The sequence below is a fragment of the Helicoverpa armigera genome, chromosome 4, assembly GCF_030705265.1.
Source record: "Helicoverpa armigera isolate CAAS_96S chromosome 4, ASM3070526v1, whole genome shotgun sequence".
In the NCBI taxonomy this organism is placed as follows: Eukaryota; Metazoa; Arthropoda; class Insecta; order Lepidoptera; family Noctuidae; genus Helicoverpa; species Helicoverpa armigera.
In genome coordinates, this window is record NC_087123.1 from 12,069,744 (window position 1) to 12,080,668 (window position 10,925).

Genomic DNA, 10,925 nt, shown 5'->3' on the forward strand with positions numbered 1-10,925 from the left:
TACTTCTATTATCGTCCTATACCCTAAATTAGTGAACCTAATTACTTATTTATAGAAACAACGAACACTATATAAAGAAATTGAATTAGCGAACGAGTAGATAATATTCAAATAATGAGTACGATGTTCCTAAAGAGTATTATTTTAGTTTATTTGTGTCTCGGTTTCAGCAAAGGTGTGGTTTACGATTATTTTACAGGTAAACCTGTGTCAGAGGAACAATGGAGCACTTATGAAGAACTAGGCGTCGCTGAGTGAGTTGAGAGTATTTTTCTTTAATCTTCGGCATTGGCAATCGTTGATCATTTCTGATACCTCGTATATGTAAAGAACTTTTTAAAAGAAGTTTTTGATCTAAATAAAACTACCTAATCATAGACTTCATTTTACTGTACTAGTGTTGTGCTGTAACAAAGAACAGGCAAGAAAGTTCATGGACGAAGTCTTGACACGAAAATAAAACAGTATTAAAATTAAAATTAATAACATTATAGAAAACGTTAGCTACCTGTGCGAGAATTGAATTCATGACACACAGCAAAGTAGACATAAGTGCCGTCAATAACACAGTTTCGATCGATAAAACCTATTCCAGTTAAACTAGAAACGATGTTCTAAAAATATAATATTTCACTGTTTCAGCACTTGTACGATAGACATCAAACCTTGTGATGAAAATGAACGCAGTCGAGTAGACGGGTCTTGTAACAACCTGAACAGTCCAGCTAGAGGGACCTATTTCTCGCCTCTGGTTAGAGTACTGCCTCCAATTTACTATAATGGTAAGAATGCCCTTATTTACTTGAGTATGTATGCCTATTTACTGACTGGTTTCATACAAAATCCATCAAAATCGGGACAAATACTTTTGTTTTGAAATATCTGGATATTTTCTTCCATAAACGAAATTATGTATTTTCCATTTTTCCTATTTTGGTGGCCATTTTTCTGCTTCTAGGAACCGTCAATCGAGTGGTCGGAAAGTGTGAATGCTGTTCACTTGTTCGTGTTTGGGCGACAATATTATAATTGCTATTCTTATATTTATAGGATATCTTGCTAGGAAGTCGGTATCTGGAAAGGAACTACCTTTACCTAGAAAAGTCCGGGTAGAGCTGTTAAAACAAGGGACCTCTAACCATCCCATTTTCAACCACAATGTGCCGGGATTTTTTGCGTTCCTTGTCAATGACGTGGGATCTATTCATGATGTACGTAAGTATTTTAATTTCAAGTATACTTATTACAACTTCATCCCATATTTTGTCACACTTGACACATGCTATATTATTCTACATTTCTGTCATAATATGAGATTATTTATTTATTAGAAACTTCGTAGGAAAGTCAATATTCAGTTCATCATACTCCGTGCCTTTTTCCCAACCATGTTGGGGTCGGCTTCCAGTGTAACCGGATTCAGCTGAGTACCAGTGTTTTACAAGAAGCGACTATCTGACCTTCTCAACCCATTTTCCCGGGCAACCCGATACCCCTCAATATTCAGTTATGAAATCAAATACCTGACTTCACTTGTTTCTAATACCTTTCCATTTCAGAAAATATGTTGGGGCCTACAAACTACTGTTGTGAGAAAGAACACATGAACGATTATAAGTGTACTCCGAACTTGATACCTGAAGATGACCCGGTGCATAGGTACTCAGGTATCAGGTGCATGAATAGCACCAGACCGCTTACCTACCAGGACTACAATTGCACTAAAGAACCCGTACCTGCCCCAGTAAGTATTTATTTTGTTTTTCTGACCAAAGACAATGTATGTCGCTCACTAACACGCCCTCTACAGTTCAGCATTGGATGCTTTAGGCTGTGATGACGATATAGTTTAAAGTCTTAACCAGAACTTAAATTGTTACAGATAAAAGAAGCCACATCGCAATTTGACATCTCACAAATTTACAACTTGAAAAATAAAGGAGATAAAGCTGTAAGGTCCTTCCATAAAGGTCAACTGGCTGTTGAAGAAGAAGATGGAAAACTGTTCCCTCCAAATGGACCACGTTCCTCCTGTCCTAATAATGTTGGGGATGAGACTAGATGTTTCAAAAACTGTAAGTTTGGTTTCCCATAGAACATGTAGCAGGAAAGTGTCGCATTCAACTGTTCTCTATTAATTAAACCTAACATACCTTAAATCATTTAATGAAAGCAGTTGAACCATCAATGAAAAAATAAGTTATGTGTGTGTTAGTATGAATTCTGTAATTACCAGATAAGTCGAACAAATTCACGAAGTTTTTAATCAATTTCAGATATAAACGCTTTGATGTCAATATACTTGTTCACTATATGGTTTGTAAGGAATCACAACTACATAGCTAGTCAGCTAGCTGAAGTCAATCCATGCTGGGACGATGACATGCTGTTTGGAGCTGCAAGAGACATAAATATTGCTTACTCTCAGCAATTGCATCTGTATGAGTGGATGGTGGCTTTACAAGGTAAAACTTAAGTCAAAATTATTTGTTACAAAGAAATACAGAAGCGAAATTATCTGTTCACACTGAAAATTAAAATAATTTCGCTTTATGCTACACAATAGGTCGGGAGAATCTGATCAAAGCTGGAATTATAACAGAAGATGGTGGATTCAGGGATGTGTATAACAAAAACAATTATCCTCGAGTCACGCTGGAGTATGATTTTATTGCACGCTGGTTCCATCTATTTCAAGCATCGACAGCTAAGTTGGTAGATTATTAATATAGAATTTTTGAGTATCTTCTCAATACTATAATATCCAAACGCTTCTTTTAATATCTTTCCTTGCATCAAAATACTCGTAAAGTTTATCCCAAATGTTACTATAATTAGGCTCATAGAATAATCTGAAAATCTTTTAGACAATGAAATCATTATTGATTTTAGGTTGTATGACAAACACGGCAAGCACATTGATGATTTCCCCATTGCTAATGTTACATTCAGAATGGGTCTGCTAGCCAAGGATAACAATATGGAATACTTTTCTCAAAGCATGTTCAGAGCTCCTTGTAGTAACGCTGATGGCAGTATAGAAGCTGATGTAAGTAAATAACATTTATTATGTATTGTATGTTTACCCAACGTACTATTTCCAAAATGTTGATATAGCAAACTGCTACTAGTAGAACTTAACGATATTAGAAGAAACTGCAGTAGTTGATGTGATTACAAAATTTCACATTATATCTGCTACGACTATAGTACTTGTGTTTAGATGTCACAATCATTTTAAAGTAAGAGAACGTGGTTTTTTTTAAATGAAACTTTTCCTACTGAAATCTGGAAATTATATCTAATACATTTTTTGACATTTCCACACTTCTTTTCAGCTGGCCAATCGGGGAGCGCCAGGTGTTCAAATCAGCCTTGATGTTACAGCTGGTGATGTGAATAAGGGTCGTAACTTAGGAATACGTCCTTACATTGATTATGTCAAGCACTTCTTAGGGCTCAACATTACTTGTTTTGAAGATCTGGCTGAGCTCATACCGAATGATGTAAGTCCATTATTTATTTAAGCGAACCTGTAATTTTCTTATCCAGATTAGGTTTATAGGTTAAATAAATCCTCCATTAAATCTTTTCCAGAAACTTCTAATATTACAAGATCTGTATGAAGATGTTAGAGATATTGATTTAATAGCTGGTCTGTGGGTGACAAAGAAGATGGAAGGAGGTCACATACCTCTTCTTCTTGCTAAATTCTTGAACGATAATATACTAAGGTCTATAAAGAGCGACCGACATTGGTATGAAAGACCTAATAGACCGTATGCGTTTAGTGAGGGTAAGCATTTATAGATTACTAGCTTTTGCCCGCAACTTCGTTCGCGTGGAATAGTGACTACCAGCAGATTTTTGATTTGACCAATAGATGGCGCTATATGTCCGGAATATTTTTTTTTTTGTAATAAAAATCCTATGTCCTTTCTCAAGTTTCAAACTATGTCTGTACCAAATTTCACACAAATCGGTTCAGTAGTTTAGGCGTGAAGAAAAGACAGACAGACAGACAGAAAGACAGACAGACAGACAGACAGACAGACAGACAGAGTTACTTTCGCATTTATAATATTAGTTTGGATAATGGGTACATAAGTAGATTTATATGAATTACGTTGAAATCGACCGAACAAATTCACATAGCGATCTAGGAGTCAAACTAACTATTATAATTTTACTTTTTAGCTCAATTGGCGGAGATAAGAAAAGTAACTTTGGCATCATTAATGTGTACTGTCGGTGATGGTGTCATTGAAGTACCTAAACAGGCATTTCTCAACATTTCTCCAGAGTAAGTCAAAGCTTAAAACTCTTGTATTGCCTGCTAGCAGTTCCCACCTCTTGTACAGTACATTCCTCGAACATTGACCGATGTTAACACTTTCTTGAAATCAAACGCAGATTTGCAGATGAAGATGATATTTTCAAAACATTAGAACTTTTATCAGAAGAATACGTGACAGTTTTTTTTTCTTATTTTTTAATATTCCATTTGGCTTTAAACTCGACTGTTTTTCTATTTATTTTAATGATTAAATTACATTATTTTTGAAAGATTTTCATATAAAGACACTTATTCCAGAAACCCATTGGTGAGTTGCAGTGAAATACCGAATATCGACTATAGTGCTTGGAAGGATTCATCTTGTAACAGTTACAACAAGGCATGTCCATATTAAAGTGTTTATTAGGTCAGATGTATAACACAATGTTTCTGTACGTAGTAAAACAGCTTTGCCTTATGTTTGTTTTGTCTTTCTTTTAAACCAATTATTCTACCTACAGCGGGATTAAGAAGTAGCTAGCTTAGTTCAACTTATCTAATAGGCTACACGGCGAACAACACCATAGTATATTTTAATGCTTGAATGTAGGCATGAAGACGGGAATAAAGAAAGTAAAGACAAAGTAAAGATCGCAGAATATTTTTCAAAAATTCATAACTTTTTATCTGTTCGTGCAAATAAAGATACCTACAATATATCTTCCTTATCAACACACTGCGTGACTAACAAGACCACCTGTGTTACCATCGTATCTACCAAATTTGACACGCTGCTAAATTGTCTAAAAAGTGTATATATTTTTTTGCATTCTTGTTTATAGAGTGTAAACTGTAAAATGATGTTTAAATGTTTATTGAAACATCGAAATGTAGTATATAAGGAAATTAAATTACCAATTATTCGAATAATATTGGAACACGATGTTCCTAAAGAATATTATTTTAGTTTCTTTGTGCGTTGGTCTCAGCCATGGCGTGGTTTACGATTATTTTACGGGACAACCTGCGTCAGAGGAACAATTGAATAATTATGAAGAACTGGGTGTCACTGAGTAAGTTGACAATGTTTTGTTTTATTTTCATTATTGACAGAATAATGTTTTTTACTAGTGAGCAAAATCCTTGTACTGCAAAATACGTTTTTCGTGAAGGAATGTCTAGTGACATTGGGCCGAATTTTTAAGCCGTTTTTATAAATCATTTTTGTAAACTAAATACATACTCGTATTTGGTAAATTAAACGTAATTTTGGCTGGTGTTTTAGTACCTGCACAATAGAAATCGAACCTTGTGCTGAAAATGAACGAAGTCGAGTAGACGGGTCTTGTAACAACCTGAACAGTCCAGCTAGAGGAACCTATTTCTCGCCTCTGGTTAGAGTACTGCCTCCAATTTACTATAATGGTAAGAATGCACTTAAAATTGTTTGTGTTTTCTTAATTGTAACCTGTATTAAATAAAATTTGTGTTTCTGTAGGTATGTATATTGATTGAAATGTTAAGGTTTTTAAATGAATGCAGCTGAAAAATATATTTTTTCGTAAAAGTACAGGACATTTATAAATTCTGTTCTTGCGCCTATTTTGTCTATTTAATTAAATTTATATTAATAGGTTACTTCGCCAGAAAGGCCGTATCTGGAAATGAACTACCTTTGGCCAGAAAAGTCCGGGTAGACTTGTTGAAACAAGGAAACTCTAACCATCCCCTTTTCAACCAAAATGTCCCAGGATTTTTCGTATTCGTATCCAATGATGTGGGGTCATTTCATGACGTCAGTGAGTATTTTGATTTACTCAAAATCTTCTTTCTCACCATTTTATGTTGCTGCGGCCCTCTGCTGGTTCATTCTTTGTAGCAAACCAGTACGGTTGGTAAGTAAAGTGATAATTGCAGTAAAACTATGCCATAGATTCAATGAAACGCAGCGATACATTTTCAAAATTTGTATTTTCTATAATGTCTGATGCCCGTCTATTAAATCAATTTTATCTGATTCTATCGAAATTAGTATCCAATCTAATGATAAAAATAATTGCACGTGGCAGAAGAATTTATTTTAAAACTTTATTTTCGGTGCAAAATTGTATGATTTCATATCAATATCATCTGTTAACAGTAACTTTCTATTTCAGAAAATATGATAGGGGCTACAAATTATTGTTGTGTGAAGGAACATATGAATGATTACGCATGTACTCCAAATATTATACCTGATGATGACCCTGTGCATATGTTCTCCAATATCAGGTGCATGAACAGCACTAGACCACTAACCTATCAGGACTACAACTGCACTAACGAACCTGTGCCTGCTCCAGTAAGAATTCCTCTAACATTATTGCCGGAATCATTTTCATGAACTTTTGACTCGATAATAGTTACGGCTTTGTACTCACATTCAAAAAATCATTACAGATAAAACAAGCCACAACTCAATTTGATAATTCTCAAATATATAACACTAACAACAAAGGAGATAAGGCGATAAGATCGTTCCAAAAAGGACAACTGGCTGTCGAAGAAGAAGATGGAAAGCTTTTCCCTCCAAATGGACCTAACGTCACTTGTATCAATAATGTTGGAAACGAGACCAGGTGCTTTGAAAACTGTAAGTTTGATCACATTTTTTGTTAACTTTGCTCAAAAGCAACCCATTAAAGCAAACTATAAGTTTTGGAAACTGTGTTTTTCCACAAAAGATTAGAAAAAAAAAAGAAAGCAGAGTGTCAAGTGAAGTTTCTGATCATGACGTTAAGAAGCGAAGCCCTCAAACACGCTGTAATATAACCCAAAAAAAGAATCCTCACCCATTTAATACTCTGAGACCACTCCGTCTAGTAAAAAAAACTAAGCAGTGTGAACGCGTGGTTAAATTTATTCAAAAATACCTCAAAGAAATTAATTATTATAATTTTTATTACTTTCAGACATAAACGCATTAATGTCGATAAGTTTGTTCACTATATGGTTCGTGAGACACCACAACTACATAGCTAGTCAGTTAGCTGAGGTCAATCCATGCTGGGACGATGACATGCTGTTTGGAGCTGCAAGAGACATTAATATTGCTTTCACTCAGCAAATTCATCTGTATGAGTGGATGGTGGCTTTACAAGGTAAACGAAATACAAATGTAAAGAAGGATCTGAAAATTATTTCCATAGAATAACTCAAAAATATCCATAATACTTTTTTTTTTTGCACCAGGTCGCGAAAATCTCATAAAAGCTGGTGTTATAACTGCGGATGGTGGATTCAGAGATTTGTATGACAAAAATAATTATCCTCAAGTGACATTGGAATACGATTTTGCTATACGGTGGTTCCATCTCACGCAACCATCGAGAGCTAAGTTCGTCGATTCATTACTTTTATTTCTGTAAAAAAAAATCTTGAGCACATACTTCCACAGTTTCATAATAAGCTCTAGTTATGATCCTAATGGGCAACTGGCAAATGGCATTCATTTATTAAGAAAGTTAAAAATGTTATTGTGTTTAGTGGTTTGGGACTAGAAAATTCATTTCCTTCATTAAAATTTTTAGGTTGTATGACAAAAACGGTACGCATATCACAGACTACCCAATAGTCAACGCTACATTCAGACCGGGTCTGTTAGCCAAAGACAACAATATGGAATATTTTGCTCAGAGCACATTCAGAGCTCCTTGCAGCCACGCCGATGGCAGTATCGAAGCTGACGTAAGTGAACAAAATGTAAAACCGTTCTTATCTAGCAGTTTTTGACGTGACAACGTCTTATGAATCAGTTTGCCGGGTGACACTTCAAGAAACTGCGTTACGCTCCGCTCACGATATGCGCTCACAATGAGAGTGAGTGAGAGGCACGCGTCCCTTCCACTCGGGCATGGTTAGCCCGCCTAAGAGCGAGAGAGACAGACGTCGTTGTCACGTTAAACTTTCGCCCACCAATTTTTCTACCACTGTGACTGTATAAATGAATACGACTTGAATGGTGCTTTTAACCCAGTGCAGTAGTGCTGTTAATAAGTAAAATATTTCTGCCACACCAATCTTTCTGACCACATTTCGGCAAGTTACAATTGAACTTCAGAATTATTGCAAAAGAGAAAATATTACACGATCACTTTTCCTTCCACAATTTTGATCAACTTAATCCTTGATGCCCTCTTACAACTTTTCAGCTGGCTAACAATGGTGCTCCAGGGGTTCAGTTAAGCATTGATATTCCAGCTGGTGATGTGAACAAGGGTCGTAACTTAGGAATACGTCCTTACATTGATTATGTCAAGCACTTCTTGGGGCTCAACATTACTAGCTTTGAAGATCTGGCTGAGCTCATACCGAACGATGTAAGTATAATTTTTGTTAATGTTCCTTACCTTGATGAGTGTTAAATGTGCCAATCTTTTATTTAGATTTTTGTGTCCCTTAAATAAATCAAAAGGATGAAATTTATTAAGTTCTTTTGCTTCCAAGAATCTTCCGAACATGGTATGTAATCTTCATCAACGGCACCAATAAGTATGGAATTCTTATGGAACTAAAAGCAAATTAACAAATTAATTCCAGAAACTTCTAATAATGCAAGATTTGTATGAAGACGTCAGAGATATTGATTTGATAGCTGGTCTTTGGGTTGAGAAGAAGATGGAGGGGGGTCACATGCCTCTTCTTCTTGCTAAAATTATAAACGAAAACGTTTTAAGGTCTATAAGGAGTGACCGGCATTGGTATGAGAGACCCAACAGACCGTTTGCTTTTAATTTGGGTGAGTGTTGTAAAACAACTTAAAAAATAGGATTATTTTGTATACATGTCTTTGTTAGTTGCATTTAAAACATATTTTTTTTAATATATTCATTCCTATTTTTAGCTCAACTGTTAGAGATAAGGAAAGCAAACTTGGCATCGTTATTGTGCAATGTTGGTGATGGCATCATTCAAATACCTAAGCAAGCTTTCCTCAATATTTCTCCTCTGTAAGTTATAGTTCAGGATTTATACTGGGTGTGTCGTACCTAATTACATTAAATTCTATCACATATACTTTATGATATCATGTGTAGGAGAGATAAAGCTAGGAGTATCAAATGCTTTGACCAGTTGACAGCTTTTAGTTTCAAGGGAGAATTTCCGTTGTTTGTAATGACTGACATGTTATGTTATTATATTTACTTTGTTTGAAAAAATATTTTGATTTTTATTTTTACGTATTTGTTTTTTTTTCTTTGTGCTAATCGACATATTATATTAACCAGTATATTAAATGTGATTAGGTACGACACACCCCATATCATGACATTTATCAAAGAACGCTATATTCATTAAAAATTTCAATACTTATTTCAGGAATCCATTGGTGAGTTGCAATGAAATACCGAACATCGACTACAGTGCTTGGTCGGATCCATCTTGCAATAGCAACACTATTTAATTTCTACAACAGGCTGTATCAGTAAAAAACACAATAAATGCTTCCTTAATTAAAAAGCATATTATAAAATTAAATACATAGTTGACGATAAAGATATATGGCGCTAACTGATCTGTGCATGTGTGACTTCCCTGGCAATTATTGCAATTATCCTTCTTGCGGACTAGATTTTCCAGCATTTTTTTTTGGATTGTATAGATTTGCAGCTTACCTTGCATTTGCATTGTATATCTTTATCAGCGTACATTTGTTATGTAATCGAGTCTTTGTGAACATATTATCTTCTTAAAAAATGTTTCTATGGAGTTTCTTGCCGGCTCTTCTCCATGAAACCAACTTTTTGGAACCGTGCAACTAGAGTGACATTTCATAGGCGCCTGCAAAGGCCTATTTGAAATAAAAACATTTGACTTAGATCTGAAAACTGAAAATATCGATATGGTCAGATGATTAACAGTTTATGAATTTTTATTTTGTCAATTTAATAAAATGTCTTTGTTCCTATATTTTCCTTGTCTTATTTTATCTTCACCTACACCTGCTTTTACTACTAAATAAATTAGTTTACCCACATCAGGACTAACAAAATTAGCCTAGAATGCTACTTACCTAATAAGGAAAAACAGCGAACAACACAATTAGGCCAAAATCCCCGAAGCAATTTGTATCAATCACACATAAACTAAGAAAGCATAAAGAAATAAAGCGGCTTACAAACTTTCAATCCTTAGGGATAGCTCGCACTAGCGTGATTGAATTAGTTCAAACAAGTTCGGGTATCGTTTGTGGCTTTCTGGTGATTTCGTGGGGAAAAACCTCACTACTTCTCATATGAAAAACTTTTGTAAAGGTAGCTTGGAAAAAAGTCATTAAGTCAATGGTGTCACTTAAGTTACTAACGCTAGGTACATACTTCTCCAAAGTCACCGCAATGGATATTTATCCTGAAGTGAAACAAAAAAAAAACAGCAACGCAGATTTTAAAACAAAACAAAGCTGTTATCCCAGAAGCAGCTTCTAATTTGATGGGTCTTTTAAAAATCATGGAAAATGCCGAAAACAAGGTACAGGAAAACCGACACGAACAAACTAACCTGGTAACATTGGAAATTCGTAGTGGAACCTCACTCAGGCCGTGACCTGAATCCAATGCTGTTTCATTTGGTTTTCATTGAACGTCCTCATCTTGTTTTTCAGGAATCATTG

The 10,925-nt window shown here is 35.1% G+C and overlaps 2 protein-coding genes across 3 annotated transcripts; both read left to right on the forward strand.

Moving 5' to 3' along the window:
* The first annotated feature begins 111 nt into the window (after positions 1–111).
* Positions 112–10,225, forward strand: LOC135116863 (peroxidase-like). Of its 2 annotated transcripts, none has more exons than XM_064034468.1 (12): positions 112–254; positions 643–782; positions 5,911–6,075; positions 6,433–6,617; positions 6,716–6,908; positions 7,228–7,416; positions 7,508–7,652; positions 7,846–8,002; positions 8,467–8,634; positions 8,855–9,053; positions 9,159–9,264; positions 9,635–10,225. In XM_064034468.1, the coding sequence occupies exons 1-12, from the start codon at positions 115–117 to the stop codon at positions 9,717–9,719; spliced, it is 1,872 nt and encodes a 623-aa protein (XP_063890538.1). In that variant the 5' UTR covers positions 112–114; the 3' UTR covers positions 9,720–10,225. The 2 variants fall into 2 exon arrangements, with proteins under 2 accessions (XP_063890538.1, XP_063890539.1); XM_064034469.1 differs by lacking the exons at positions 112–254; positions 643–782 and adding exons at positions 5,184–5,349; positions 5,562–5,701.
* Positions 1,565–4,715, forward strand: LOC135116755 (peroxidase-like). Its single transcript, XM_064034292.1, has 9 exons — positions 1,565–1,744; positions 1,883–2,075; positions 2,277–2,465; positions 2,567–2,711; positions 2,893–3,049; positions 3,339–3,506; positions 3,598–3,796; positions 4,198–4,303; positions 4,595–4,715. Exons 1-9 carry the CDS (start codon positions 1,565–1,567, stop codon positions 4,689–4,691), a joined length of 1,434 nt encoding a protein of 477 aa, XP_063890362.1. The 3' UTR covers positions 4,692–4,715.
* Positions 10,226–10,925: the final 700 nt, after the last annotated feature.